Genomic DNA, 16012 nt, shown 5'->3' with positions numbered 1-16012 from the left:
TCAAATAAGGTCACCCTACCCACTTTATTCCTTGTGGACCATTTATTATTTTCTGTCCATTTCGCTTTCCATTAGTACCAGGAACTACTTTATTATTTTGATCTGGTTTTGTGGTTAGATTGGGCCTGCCACCATTTCCTGAAATATATACAACACAAAGCATGCATTATCCATTACTTTGTCTGTCCATTCAGTAAAATTATAGTTCCAAATATTTATAATAACACAATATATATTTATTTAATAAAATTGGTATGCTATAAAACTATAAAACCCCAAAGCTGTTTAATAAAACATATGTTAACATATGAATGTATTTTATATACATACTTGTACAATATATTCATTTATGAAATAATGCAGGTATTCCATTGGGATGCAGATTTAAAAAGCAACTTGCAGTGATTCTAACAGTTAGCATACATACACTGATTAAACTATACAAGCCCAATTATATTCAGTGGGAATAAACTGGATATATGTCCAACACACTGGTACAGATTTGTGATTTTTATGGTCTGACATTAGGGACCACTACGATTTTACTATGGGCTTCTTTACACATTATATTTAGGCATGGGATATTCTTATGTCATAGTAGATTTCACCTACGGATGTTTTTTTTCCTGTTTTTCATCAAAATTCTACATACTAGCTAGATATACAGGATTTGTGTGACTAATAATAAATCAACTTAAGGAATAAAATTCAGTTGACCTATCAGGAGATACCCTGAATAAAACTATGAAAGTCTCTGAATACTCACCCACTAGTGATCAGGTCTACCTAATATTAGGTTTGAATTGAATAATCTTCTGCAGAAATAGTGAATTAGGACACACTAGGGAGACATTCTGAGAGAAATGGCCAGCTGGGAGCAATGAGATTTGGGGATGGGCCAAAATGAGGCAAGGAATTAAAGAGCCCCTTAGCAAAGTAGGTGAACTGATAGACAGTTTCAGAACAAAACTATTTCCACTGATGAGATCTCAAAGCACAATGTTTGGGAGCATCTTATAATAACACATTTTCTCCATAAAAGGATTAGGATGGGAGGAACACCCAGTTAACAAGCATTAATACAAGCATCACCAATGCATTACCTTGCCTGTTAGGAAGCCTAAGCTGCTGTCGTTGAGAAGGGTTGGATAACCTTGAGTTTTGTGTTCGTTGATTGGAGGACACTGAGGATGAAGAATGTGTTGGAGAAGCAGAGTGACTGGGATGAAGCTGAGAAGATCCAGAAGTAGAACCAGAGGAACGTGGTGAAGCCAAGTTCACTTTAGGCAATGTATTCAGTTTGTTAGAAGACTGGGAAGTCCTAGAAGTTAAAGCAGTAGATCTACTCAATGCAGTGTTCGATGTTTTAGAAGTGGGCTGTTCCTGTTCCTCCTCTTCATCTTGTTTGTACACTTCCTCTTCAGCAAATTTTGCTTTGGGGGGCAATGCAGGGCTTGGTGATTTACTTTTATCACCAGCAACATTGTTATTTAGGCTTTGACTGCCCCCAGAAACCGAAGAAGATGGCCACTTTGCTGCTGGAGATGTTGGATTTTCCTCCATTTCTGACTGGTCATAATCCTCATAATCATCATCCCTGTTTATCAACTGATGTGTTTTAGAGGATGACATTTTGGGAGAAAGTTCGACTTTTGTTGGGGCTGGCTGCAGGAGTCCATATTTTTTGTCTGTCTGAGATCCTGTCCTAGTAGGGACTCTGGAGCCAGATGGATAACGGGGCACTGAAGGATGAGTTTGTCTCAGAGAAGTTGAGGATGATTTTGAAAATAAAGAAGTTTCTCTGCTGTAGTGATGGTCTTTGTCTAGGTCTCTGTTAGAGGTAGATGCTGGCTGAACAGATTTGGATTGATGGGGAGATGCTGGCAATTTATAGGCATCAGATGTATCTTCACTAGATGCAATAATCTTTGACCCAGCATGTCTTCCTGGTGACAGACCTAAACCTCTGGAGGAGGTTAAAGACTCTCGCTGAGTTGAAGATCTTTGCCCAGATTTACTGGTCTGAGACTCAGAATGCTTTGAAAGAGAGCTGGTTCTTCCCTGAGATATTCTCCTAGATGGAGAGACTTCTTTGGCAGGTATTGAATAAGAACCCTTCTGTTCCTCTTTATCACTTGCCTCTTTATAATAGTTTTCCTCCAAACTGTCATCATCTCTGTCTTCTAGTTTTTCATTACTCTGGTGGGATGATCTTGTAAGGTGGCTTCTTGAATGTTGCGACTGATCTGTTGATGCTTTTGAGGAATAGCTGGTTTCTGGATGAAGAGTTTTACGGGATAAAGCATGAGACCTTCCCATCAATGGTTTTTTAGACAAAGGTGAGGCTTGCTTCGACTTAGGAGGTGTATCTTTGCTCTCGAGATGGTCAGGTTGATATTTAGACGCAGGAGGCTGTAAAGGAACTGACTTTTCCATAGATGTCCTTAATAAAGAATCAGAAGATGCAGATGAGCCTCTGGACCTTGAACTATGGCCATTTGTTAACTGAGAAGAAACACCGGAATGATGGTTTGTTCTGCTTAATGAAGGGGATTGGCTAGACACTGAAGACACAGCATCAGAGTGTTGAACTTTAAGTGAAGAATCTATATCTGTAGCTTCTCGTTCTTTGCTATAGTTTTCTTGTATAACTCTGTGATGATTCTTAGGTTCAGCCAGAGAACTCCTCCTTTTGGTATAGTCCACTGAAGAAGATTGTTTAGAAAAGGATGGTGAATAAGCATTAGGAAGAGTTGAAGGCAGAGGACTTTCATCTTCATCCTCCAGTTCTTTGTCTTTATTGGAACTGGACCTGTGATTACTGCCTGATGCCAAACGTAAACTGGACTGAGGTTGAACCTTTGAGGACTGTGTAGTAGAGGGGCCTTTTGGGGGTGGAGTCCTCGTGCCATATATATTACTGCCTTTGTTGGCAAATCTGTTGGCAGTAAGGGCTGATCTATATTTGAACAAATTAAAGCGTTCAGATGCAGACAAACTTGAAGAGGACCTAGAACTGAATCTAGAAGATGGCCTTCTTCTGTTCTCTTCATCTTCTCCATCATTTTCACCAGTATTAGCATCAGAACCTTCTTTTCCCTCAGCCTTACGTTTAGCAGATGAGCTATGTGAGTGAGGTAAAGTATGAGTAGCAGCAGCAGCAACCGCAGAAACTCTCGGATCTCGTGGCACATGGCGGTTAGAGTGCAGGAGAGGCCTCGTTTGCACAGATGCAGATGAACTGCCCTGAGGAGAAGAGAGCCTAGAACCTGGTCTTTGCTCTCTTTTTTCGGTTTCTTTGCTTTTATCAGCGTCAAAAGCATCACTGGTATCAGGGGGAACTAGTTTATAAGAGGGATGGTGTGAATGACTTTGAGAATTTGAGGCTGCAGATGATACAGAAGGAAGGAATGGTTTTGAGGGGTGATTCTGAACTACCTTCCGAGATCCAGATGCCTGCTGATTTGAATGTGAAACTGAATGCTTAACTTCTGGAAGTTTAGGTTTTTCCTCTGAACTGTCAACTTGATCATTACTTTCATTATCAACTGGCAGATTATCCAGCGTGGCTTCATGGGAAGAAGGTAGTTTAGAGCTGCTCTGTCTTAGATTTTTTGTTTCAATTTTGGGATAGTTAGGGATGGAAGATAACGAAGGGTGTGGTGAGAGGGAGGGTGGTGATGACCGATGCTTATCAGTGCTTGCCTGCCCTGTTCTTACAGGTGTGCGTGACCTATGAGGTGTTTTACCTGAGGAAATGACAGAGTGTGGAGGTTTAATTGGGGAGTGTGACTTCACACTGCTCTTAACATCCTGATTTTGTGGCTGCACTGTTGCAGCTTCTTTGGAGGGACTGTGGTCAGCAGTGTCTTCTCTGGAGAGAGAATCAGTTTCTAGCTCTGCTCCCTTTCTAGAAGACACCTGAGACTTGGTAGGGACTCTGCTCCCAGCTAGGAGTTTGTTCTTTAAGTCAGAAGCAGAACTTTTTGAATCTCTGCCACCAAGAAAAGTAGATGAATGACCCAAAGTTTGCTTAGAGGAAGAGGACGGTGATGAGGCAGAAGAGGTGTGAACAGAGGAAGAAGGTGCAGAATTCTTAGATGCTTTCGGTTCCAAATCCGCTTCAATATTTGTTTGTTGATCAATATTTGATTCACCTATATTGGCTACAACAGAAGAGAGGGGCAGGGGGAGGGAAGGAGATTAAACATAGAAATCTATAAAAGTAACCAACTGTTATTAAAAGAAAATGAAAATAGCTTGCCTAATGAAACATTCTGGCAGCAATCCCAAACCATGTTTTAAATTATGGTGATTCAAAGCCCTTGTCCTAAATCTACGGTTCTCGTTCACATAGCCATGGAAGAAACACAGTAATGAATATTCACAAATAGTAAAAAATGGACAATTTGAAATGTTATGAGGTTGCATTTTAAGACAAAATTTTAGTATGAAATGTGAGGGCCTAAGACTTGTAAGCTTTTTCATTTGTTTTGCTTCTTGCAGGAATCAGTTGTGAAATGTCAAAAAATTAAATGCCACTGCAGATCAAATCTATCCATCGCAGAGACAAACAGAACAATTCAAACCAGGAAGCAGTGAGGTTCTCATCCCCTCACAGAATCTGCAGGGCTTTAGATACAGTAGAAGAAACAGTAGTGGTAGCTTCCTACCTAGCTGGCCAAAGCTAGGGCCCCCATGGGTAGAGCCACCCCACCTTCCAATTTGGCAACAGCCCTCTCTGCCAATGGAGGCCAATGTAGAGGTGACTATTCAGCATCCTAACCAGCCATCAACACAGATTGCACTCTAAAGGCAACTGTAGAATTCTGATGAGAATGTCCATTTCTACACTGAAATCTAATATACTTTAGCCAACTTGTAGAATGTTTACATGGCCCACCCACTCCAAAGTCACCACTCCAGAGCGATCCAATGGCTTTTAATGGAACATAAGGCAAAATAGCAAAGAGGAAACTGGCTGGTTGAACTGTGACAACATCATACTTACTTGCTGGCATGGCAACACTGAAGGCTTTAGACTGAGGCCCTTGGCCCCTCCTGTTTGCGGCACGAATTTTGAAAATATAGCGCTCCCCAGGCTGCAGATCTTCCACTAGGGCGGATGTCGTATCTCCCGGGTAGGAAATGGACTTTGCTCCGAAGGGCTTGAGAGCGGGGGCGTATGAGAGAATGTATTCTGAAATGATTTGGCAGACGGTTGGAAGGAGGAAACTGAAAACAATCCTGTTTCCAGCGGACAGACTGTATGGGTAGGATGAATTAGAACGTGCATTACTAAAATTAATACACTGGCAATGCACGTCAAGTCAACAGCTGGGGCATCAAAGACATTATATACATAGTAAGTTGAGCAAACATTCCGTCAGCCTTTTTAGTTGCAAATGTCCAAATATATTAAACTAAATACCCAACTCCCTCACTCACTATTTATCATTTATATTACCACCCCTACCTTGGACATCATAAGATTTTGCAAATAACACAGTGAATCAGCTGTTTATTAAAAAAATAAGAGTTGATAAAAGGCACATAGTCCATGGCTATATATTAATGCTGATGGACCTATGGCCCATGGGCTTAAATAGGCTTGCCAGACCTCTGAGGTTGGTCTGCCATGACATTTTCAGTGAACCATGCCCACCTTTCCCTGGTTCAACATCATATGCCATCAAGCATAGGAAGGTTAAAGCCAGATGTGCACTCTTAACTCTTCCAGCTATTGCTTGAAGTGTCAATCATTTGATATCTTAGAGCCTTACACCTCAACCAGCCCTGAATGTAAAAATAACCAAGAACAGCTCCATGTCATTTTTAGAGTTGCATTTAGATATTACTATTACCTTTTAAAATTATGAGTTGTATCCAACGAAGTCGTCCCATTCACACAAGTACTTCTGCTTGCAAAACAGAACTTCTCTTTCCTCTTCTCTCCCAAATCTGTTGTAGGGGTTCCACCAACCCTCTGGAGCAGATTTTCAGGAGGGAGGGAGGGAGGGAGGGGACAGGGAAGAGAAGTTCTGTTTTGCAAGCAGAAGTCAATGTGCAGATGAGATGACTTCACTGGATACAACCCAGTGCCCATAGCAATGAAGATGTACTCCTTTCTGCACTGCCAAGGTAAGGCAACAAACTACAGTCAACGTGAGAGCAGCCCACACCATAGTTGCTGGCTCCTCCTCATGCCAGCATCATCCCTCTCAGAAACTGGGGCACAGCTGACACAAGGCATTGGCACTTCCTCAACAGCATGGGAAGCAGCAGGGCTTCAGATCAGGAATCAATGAGAAGAGATACAGCTAACTGGAGAAGGAAGGCAATAGGTAGGTTAGGACAGTATTTTTCCTCTCTGTTGCCACTTGACTCATCTGGAGCTTGTGCTCACAATGCTTCACTTTGGAGTTTGGCTTCACACCAGAAGGCTATGTCATTTTGGTTCTCTCTGTTTCTCATTTTTCTGATCTTAAATTCTCCAGGTTTCTGCCACAATTTGTGTTTGTTTTTAATCTTCATGAAATTTCATCAGCATTTTGATGTGAATTTCTTATAATAAACACATTTCTGTATGCAGTTTTGAGTAACGTACACATTTTTGCAAGCAAACCATTTTTCTAATAGAATTTGTTTTTGTATGTTAGTTTCACCTATGTATTAATTTTTATACACCCTCCCCAATATATGCATTTTTGTAAATGCTGGTTTGTTGGAGGACAGAGCTGCAAAATTAAGAGAAGTGTGAATTTCAAAAGATTACTGTATTTTGGTTCCCATATTTTGGAAAGTGAATATTTGACAGATTTCCCTTTAGATTCAAATTGAATCAATCAGTTTGTAAGAGATATTAATGCCCTCCCCCAACTCTACATTCACCCCAAAGAAAGATCACATGAGCCCCTCCACTCCACAACTGATTTGCTGTGTAAAAATGCTTCCTCTGCAGAATTTAACTCTGAATTCTTGATCCCAAAGCATCAGTCCCTTTTCTGCAGTACCAGAAGTGGAGCAATTGCTTTGCATGAGCTGCTGTATTCAGAATTTGCTTCTGTATATATAAAAAGTGGTGCCTATGGTGATAACTCAAAACAACAGAAAATTCAAAATAAAGACAAGTGGATAATACTTTCTTTGAGAAATATAGACTCTACCAGCCGTTTATAGGACACATAATATCACGGCTTGCCAGCAATAGCTACACGGGGCACGTGTTCTTCCAAAATAGGCAATATTTGGATAGATGAACAAAATTCATCTAGTGTTAACAGAAGGAGTCAGAGTTTCTGTGCAAATTAAAAATAGACCTCTCTTGTGGCTGCTTTCACCACCCTGTATAATCCAGTCCCTTCCAGTTCAGCCTTCTTGACCCACACCTTGGTTCCATGCTGGTCTGTCTGCACAACCTTCCCCTCTATGTTGGGTTATGGTGTAGAATTTGGAACTTGCCCATAGATCATGCTGATGGCTAGAAATGCCTTAAACAAAGGTAGCAAAGAGAATCAAGCAGTCAAAGAAAATCTGAGGGACTGTGGCTCAATGAAAGTTACGGGAATTCTCTCTTATTGGTCCCTCACAAAACTAAAATCCATGGGAGAAAAGGAAAATCTACCAGGCCATTTTAGATCTGTGGTGTAGCTGAGCACTCAGGAGTCAAGGTCAAAATGTCCCATAGCTGAAAGTCCTCTGTTTGCAGCACTGCAAACAACCGAAGACATTTCAGCCTGCCAGCAGACCACCAGGCAATAAGAGCATATCACCTAGAACAGGGCTAGAGAACCAGCAGCCCTCTAGATGTTGTTGGACTATAACCCAATCAACATTGATCCTTGGCAATTCTGGCTGTGGTTGATGGGAGTCAGAGTTCAAGAAGATATGGAGAGCCACAGAACCCCCAGCCCTGGACCTAGAGCAGAGCAGCAGGATTTTCAAGCCACAAACAGAAGCTGAGTACATTATAGCCACTGGATTTTCAGGACTGAATATGTGGTTTCCTTCATCTTTGCTCAGCAGCTCTACCTGAGCTGTAGCTTAGAACCTCTCATGTTAGTTTGTTAATGTATTAATTGCCTTTCATATTAATTTCAAGCTGATTTACAGTTGTTCTGCTATACATACAGTAAATTCTATGTGGTCGCCACCTACCTTTCACTTTTCCTTCACTCTCTGGAAGAGCATCCCAGGTAGCAGCAACAGTTGCTGTTTTGCCTTTAATTGGCCAAACATTCAGGTTTTCTGGAGCACCAGTGGGAGCTGTGACATATACAACAGACCAAAAAGGAAAAGGGGAAAAGGAATAGTAAAAATAAGCAATGGAGTTGGGCGGTGGAATCCACGCATTTGAAAAGAGGTAGGTACCACCTGAAGCAAATTGAAAGCATCCCCATTTTTATCAGCTGTGTTGTTGTTATTGTTGTTTTATTAAAAATCCAGATTCTGCAAAACACTTTGGAAATGGACTAAAGCAGCCTTCCACAACCTGGTTCCCTCCAGGTGTTGTTGGACTCCATGATCCCTGAGCCAGGATGTTCCATGGTCAGGGATGATGGGAGCTGGAGTCAAAAACAACTGGAGGGAACAAAGATGGGAAAGACTGGACTAAAAGAACCCAAACAAAACCAGCCTCTTTTTCTTACTTGTGTATATGGCACTGACACCATCATACACAAATGTTCATGTGAGTTTAGGGCCCAAAAAGACATCACAGTAAAATGTACACCCAAAATAGTAGAAGTACATTTACCTACTCCTCATTCTCTATTATGCCTGTCAAAACTTGCCCATGCTATGAAGTTTCCACATTTTCTGACCACTTCCAAGGGGCGATGATGTAGAGTGAGTTGGGGACAGAAACAAAGAATGGTGTGACATCACAGCACAAGATATGTGCTATTAGATATTACAGTAGAAGAGAGGGGAGCAAAATGATTGTGGCAGGATTCACCTGACGAGTCCCATCAGTGGAAGCCCTGTGCAATGACTTCCAGTTGTACAATGGGGCTTTCCCCTTTCCCTCCCCCTGCGCTCCCTCATTCCCATCCCCAAATTGGCTCAGGGGGTGTCAGGAGAACTCCCAGAACTGTACACAATGGGAGAAGAGGGGGGATTGTTCCATCAGTCAAGCTGAAAGACTTGTGCTGGTGGAACACATTGAATTCCTCCCATGAAATCCATCTGGGCAGCATGTACCCATATGGTGGAACGTCATATATGGCCCTCAAACACAATTCTTTTCAGTTGGGTAATCAATTGCTGAGTCACTAAGAAATGAGATGTTGAATGGTGTAGAATTCTGTGTAAAGGAGCCCCAAGTAGTCGCAGCTCCAACCCCAAGCAATTAACTCGTATAAATCACATTCTTAAATATAATACATACCTGCTTCTGGGGTTCTCTGATAAACTGAGGCACTCCACTTGCCTTCCCTTTCTCCCTGCGAGATTCGAACTGCAAATTCATACATAGTGTCTGGAATCAGTTTATCTACCAACACCCTTCTGTTGGGTATTTGTTTGTAATCCCACCTCGCTGATTCCCCTTTCTCTCGATAACGGACAGTGTACTGCCTTAGAATAAAACATGGAAGAATGCATTGTTAACTACAGTCACAAGATATAAAGCACAACTATAACTGTTCAGCTCATCACAAGTCCATTGGACTATACTCACCAGAAGTACAAGTTAAATGTTTGGGGGGACATAGCAATTCTGAGTCACAATAATAAGGCCATGATCACATTTCCTCAAACATAGGAGTGTCATTAAAATTAATCGTGTGTCACATGATCTTCTACACTAAATCATAGTGTCTGGAATTTCCCAGACATACCCAAACTACCGCAGTCAGAAGCAGTGTCCGGGCAGAAAATGGGAAAATGTCTGGGAAAATCCGGACGTATGGCAACACCCATTCCGGGAGTCATTTTTGTTGATCTTCCTGAAAAATACCTCAAAAATGTCATTTTTGTGATTTTGCCAAACAAAAAAGCTCAGCAACTTTGACCAAAAAAAGCTCAAAACTTTGCCCAAGAAAGCTCAACAACTTTTGTGTCCAGATTTTCACTTTTTAAAATATAGCAACCCGAATGGTTCTCATGCTTCTGTAAGAGCTTGCACAAGCAGCTCCAATTAAGTTTCACTGTCTTTGCTCAATGCTCCAGCATGACGTGTTTGAAAAAACGCTTCCAAATGGAAATGCAAGAGTGGTTCACCCAGTGGAGCAAAGCCAGAACAATAGCCTCCCTGCAGCAGCATCACTGCCACTTATTGGGAGGGGTGTGGTGGTAGCAAGATCAGAGCTGTTGCAGGTGCACCAGTGGGAGTGACAGACTGACTCTACAGGTGCTTGCCTAGTCCTGGCATTGCTGCTGCCTTGTCCCTAGAGCTGCGGCTCTGCCCTACCAAGCAAACCACTCCTCAATAAATGGGCACTGAAGAAAAGGGCCCTCAGTGTGGCAAATATACCTAAGGAACCCCCAATATGGAGCCAGCACTGGGTAAGGCAACTTCTGTAAGGCCTTTTATATATCTCTCTCTCTTCCTTGTCCTCATCTATTTCATGTGCTGAATTAAAAACAATCCTTATAGAAGAAAAACAATACCACTTCTGGAAAATGAAGGCGTGACCATCCACAACAATACTTTTCACACCTTATCTGCAATGAAAAAGGGACACCAGTCTGCTAGGCAGTACACTGAGGTTGAGGAGGTCAAATACCCACCAAGATGCGCTAGACATGCCGTGAATTGGCACTAGTACAGCCTTATTACTCATGTACAAAAGAAGGTATGAAACCACTCGCTTTATTTTATCCTGAAGTGATCCCCTGACCATGCCATCTTTCAGTAGTTTCATACAGGTTGGACTTGGAACACCTCTGGAATATCTAGATGCAAACAAAATAATCTCTAGTACCTAGAGGAGACAGGCTTCTTCTGTTTCTCATAGATGGGATCTGTCCAGGTAACAAGCACGGACTGAGAAGACATTACACGAACAGCGATGTCTTTTGTCTCCTCCAGCTCATCCTCTTCTGAAATACAACCACAACAGTGTGTCAGTAATGAGAATTCTGGACATCATCATTATTAGCATTGGCCTCTTATTGCACCAGAACTACATGATGCTTCTATATTGGGCCATGCTTAATGGTCCTGCTTACATAATTATCCTGATTAGCCCCTTAGCCCACTCAACCTCAGATGGGCGACCTCAATCAGGGCCTTCTTTCTTTACTATTATGGCCACTTACAGGCTGGCTACTCATGTTAGTAAACCATGATCAATAGCTCAAATGGCTGGAGTTAAATACCAGTAATTTATAGCAGGCATAGTCTCAAAAATATAGAATACTGTGATTCATTTGTTTCCCCCCCCCCAACCCTAAATTAGAAATGTCCGTATCAATCTTAAAATGCAGTAAAGCAGGGATGGAGAAGCCTGTGGCCCTCCAGATGTTATTGGACTCCTGAGTGAACCCAACTAGCCTCCACACATCTGGGAACAGGCTGCAAGACTGGTAGAGGGCACAGTATCCAATTAAGTGTGAATCCTAGCAGGTTTCTTCTTTAAAAATATTGAATGATAGTTCCACACCAGCCTTCTTTAGTTTCCATAGCCACCCATGGATGTGGCACAATTCCCTGTGATGAAGGCCATGGGCTGAAGCCAGTATGAACTACTCAACACACACCAACACTATACAAGTCAACCAGCTAAAACCAAAGTCTCTGCTTCCTATCTTGCACCACCTGTTCCCAATTCATCACTAAGTAACTAGGATTTCATCTCTTTCCCCCGGGGACAAATTAAATCAGATAGTTTAAGACTGTACCACATGAAGATAAGATTATTCCATTACATCTGCATTGGCTATGCTGCAGCCAATATGAGTTTTGCTTTTTAAGATTAAGCTGATTGTCATTTCCTTCCTTCAAGGCAAGCTCCTTCACCTTGCTCCACATATTCCTACATGCATTGCCGGACTGGCAGAACAGCCATCTTGAGGTTAGAACTTGGACAAGAGCTTCTAACCTCAATTTCCCACTAGTTGCTCTTCCCACCTCAGCTCAGGGTGACTTCATTTGCCATTGTTCCATCTTGAGCTAACAAGTTACAGCTGGATTTGCTGCACTGTTTACACCGAAATTAAACCAGCTTCTCTTCTGAGTCTCAGTTTGAGTATGAAGTAGCAGTCATGCAGCGTGTAGTGAATTATAATGCCATACCTCACATGCAATTCTGTTGGGTTGAAATAAACGACAGACGAGTAGCAAGTGTCATATGGGAGGCATCTCTCGAGCAAGTCTCGGGGAGTCCCTTTTATTGAATATTACAGCATTGCCACATATGTGCTTATTGCTGATTGGTTAACACAAGTACAAAGCAAAGGTTGCATATAAGCATTAATCATGAATAGATTAAAGGGTGGGAAAGGGAACACAGAACTAGACAGGCATGAAAACCTCCTTATTAAACTATAACTAGTGATTGATATAGCAAGACTTAAACAATTACTAGTGATTGATATAGCAAGACTTAAAAGGACATAACAATTACGTCCCGATAGATGTGGTCAACTATGCATTAAGAACAGGTCAGGGTACAATGTTTTCATGAACTCAATGTGAACTGAACATTCTAGGGTGATGAGGGAATATCTCAGCTTAGAACGGTTTTTCCCGAGTCATGTGCAGAAGCAAAACTTCCCATCATGCCACAGTCATGTGCAGAAGCAAAGCTTCCCTTCACAATTCTCTCAAAGAGGAATCACCTTTGGGGTTTCCACACCAGTATGCTTTCCTGTAGGAAATTCCTCAGCTGTTCTACTCTGAAATTCCTCTACATTTTACTATGCAAACCCATCAGACAAATTTTGATAACTTCTATTGGTTGGGATAGCTCAGTTGGAAGAACATGAGATACTTCGAACCCCACATTGGGCAAAAGATTCCTGCATTGCAGGGGGTTGGACTAGATGATCCTCGCAGTCCCTTCCAACTCTACAATTCTATGATTCTATCTTCTCTTTGTCTGGCGATTCAGTGAGCAGTTTATTGATGTTTTTCTTAAAATGTGGCACACAACTTCTAAAGATGTGGAGTATGTAACATCAGAACCAAATGAGGCTTAAACAAAGTACAAGTTTTCCCTTCATTTGAAGCTCTTTTGCTTAAATTGACCCCTAATATTTGAAATTGGACCCCTCTGACTAATTAACTGAAGCTTGGGACAATTAAACCAATAAAACCTACCGGTTCTAATACTGTTGCCAAGTTTTATCTCCACTAAACTGTTGTAAGTGGAGTAACGCTTGGCTTGCTAACGCTCAATTTAGCTGAAACATTACAAAAATTATAAGCTACCTATTCTATGAAGTTACTGCAACTTAGTTTGAGTAATTCAACATAATAGTAGTCATACTCAGAGTGGACCCAGTGAAAGTAATGTGCATGATGAATTTGGGCTCATTAATTTCAATAGGTCAACTTTGAGGAGAACTTAGTTGGATACAAGCCATTGCCTTTTTCGTCCTGGTCAAGATTTTCCTTTTGCTTAATTAAACACCTACAACTGCTTACATAGCAGATCATAACACATGCAGTCAAATTCTAGATATAAGTGTATTAGACACTTTCAGGAATCTGCTCTAATGAGTGAATTAACCCACTGAACCAAATTACTAGGGAGAAGGAATCAGCACAAACATTTCCACTTGCCCAGCAGAACACACCCACACCCCACTGTGCACTGTTCTGGGCATTCTCCTGACCCTCTAGAGTGGCACAGGGGATGGCACGGGGGATGGCACGGGGCCGGGGAGCCCTATTGCACTATTGGGTGTGCTTGCATTGGCTCCCGCTAGGGTGCCCAGTTAATTGGATCCAACCCAATGCTTGATCATCCCAAACAAAAGTGCCAAACCTTATTTGGTGCGAAATAAACTTTGGCCTTGACTTACCTAATCTTTTAACCTCATGACTTCTTTCTTCTTTTGGCAGTGGCTTATAACTCATCTTTCTGCTGCTCTCTCCATATCCCAAGAGGTAACCTGGATATCTACGTAGGTTCCTTGAACCTGAAGAATGGGGTGGCCTCCACCGAACAAACGCCCTGTCAGCTGATGATGGTCGGCCGCGCACTCTTAAAGGTCTGCTTGGCACTTCCTTCTCTTCAAAAAAACGTAAAAACACACAAACACACAAATCAAGAGTTAGTCTTAAGCGCTCTTCATGTGTTAACTATTTAACATAGGAGGCACCTTTTCATTTTCTTTTTTTTTTACCTTCGCGATTTATTCATTGAGCAGACAAGTTTGACAAATGGTGAATCTGAGATAAGGCTAGAGAAATGAAGCAGTGGTGCAGGGGGGATAAATAATCAATTCATCACTTTAAGGCTCCTGTGGGGCTTCCCGATTCTACACCACTCCCAAGGAGGCTTGGGGTTCACCAGGTTGACAACCATTGAAGGGATTAGGAGGTGCCAGCAGCCACTGGCGGAGGAAGAGGGGTGCAGGGGGTCACACTGCCCCTCGCAACATAATCCCAGTGGGGTGCCATCACGGCTGCCCCCCCACCCACGCTGGGCACTACACCCCGCAGGCTGCATGCCATGCCCCCAGGACACGAACCACACCCCTGCGGGCAGCGCATCCTGCCCCTGGATGCACGCCAGCCCACCTGCACTCCATCCCCTGGTGCCAGAGCATGAAGCTCCACCACTGCCAGCAGCTCGTTCCTCCACTCCCTGAGAATCTGAGGATACAGCAAGGGCAGCTACCATACACCCACCCATTATTGAAAGGAGTTTGGTTGCTTAGCTTTGATAAGGCCTGGTGGTCTATAAAGAACTGTAAGGTTTTGAGTGGTTGGGAAGGAAAGGGCTGAACGCTCACTTTTCTACCTCTTCCCTTCCCTTCCCAACTGGAAGTCAACCACGGGTGTTTTACATGATTAAAAAAAAACACATAGAACTACATTTTCTGGAGAGTACCCATGCTATGTTACTGTAGAGGAAGGGAGTATAGAGAAAAAATCAGGGAGGAATGGCTACAAAATGCAAAAGGACTGTGACAATTCTATATAAAGCTTAAGGTAAGTAAACTGACTATTCAGAACAACAGCTGAGAAACACCAATTATTGCTGTTGCAAATGGTCACAGTGCTTGTTTTAAGCTGTACATAGAATGGTCCCAGACAATTATTATTTTTACATTTCATAGTCATTTGGCCCCATTATTTTCTCTACCCATGTATATCGCATGCCAGCTGAAGATGTGGATTCTAGTTTGCAAAGTCTTACTCCGTAATCAGTCTGTTAGTCTCTACAGACTTTTTGTTGTCAGAGCTATATACAATATGTAGCTGTGCCCTATCATAAGATATGAAACAAGATAAACAATCACATTCCTTTAGACCAAATATGAAAAGCCTTTGGCCTGCATGAGGAGGGGAAGGCTTATCCCTTCCTTCTCTAGTCATAATATCTCCCCCCCCCCAAAAAAAACCCCTCACAATCATGGCTATTATTGTTGTTGGCATCTGTCTGCCTTGAAAGCATTAGTAAAAAAAAAAAGGCAGTACCCTTTGGTGCCAATGAGAACTTTTGTACAAAACTTTGTAGCACTGCAAGGGGGTGTGATTGGTGCTTACAGCTAGGGAGGGAAGCGATAAACATTCTCTCTTTGTGCACTGTGGCTCCAGTAACAACTGGAATCCCTCTATGCCTGTAACTGAGTCAAGAAAAATGGAGCTGGAGCTTCATGCTATGCATAAAGCGCAAGGTATAGTTTGGCCCCAAGAAAGCAAAAACGGAAAGAATGCTTGCAGATGAATTTGCAGATCTAGGCTGTGTACCAAACCAGTGTCAAACAGAGTTGAAGCCAGATTCATAACCAGTTATTCATGCACTTGGAAACATTAATCTTGTTCTCAAAGAGAAAAACTGAAATGGAAGATGGTGCAAACTGGAGTACTGGCGAGTGCAGACGAAGTGACAGA

General features: G+C 42.2%; 1 protein-coding gene across 1 annotated transcript in view; it reads right to left on the bottom strand.

Moving 5' to 3' along the window:
• The window catches only part of FNDC1 (fibronectin type III domain containing 1), an 87443-nt gene that overhangs the window by 38073 nt on the left and 33358 nt on the right, over positions 1-16012 (bottom strand). The window contains exons 2-8 of the mRNA XM_053382299.1: positions 13972-14181; positions 10926-11043; positions 9389-9576; positions 8158-8265; positions 5012-5200; positions 1104-4166; positions 20-138 (exon numbers count right to left, since the gene is read on the bottom strand). Coding sequence (XP_053238274.1) covers positions 20-138; positions 1104-4166; positions 5012-5200; positions 8158-8265; positions 9389-9576; positions 10926-11043; positions 13972-14181 — 3995 coding nt within the window. The remainder of the gene's footprint in view (positions 1-19; positions 139-1103; positions 4167-5011; positions 5201-8157; positions 8266-9388; positions 9577-10925; positions 11044-13971; positions 14182-16012) is intronic.

Source organism: Podarcis raffonei, chromosome 3 (assembly GCF_027172205.1).
Source record: "Podarcis raffonei isolate rPodRaf1 chromosome 3, rPodRaf1.pri, whole genome shotgun sequence".
NCBI lineage: Eukaryota > Metazoa > Chordata > Lepidosauria > Squamata > Lacertidae > Podarcis > Podarcis raffonei.
This window is presented reverse-complemented; position numbering and strand designations above follow the sequence as displayed.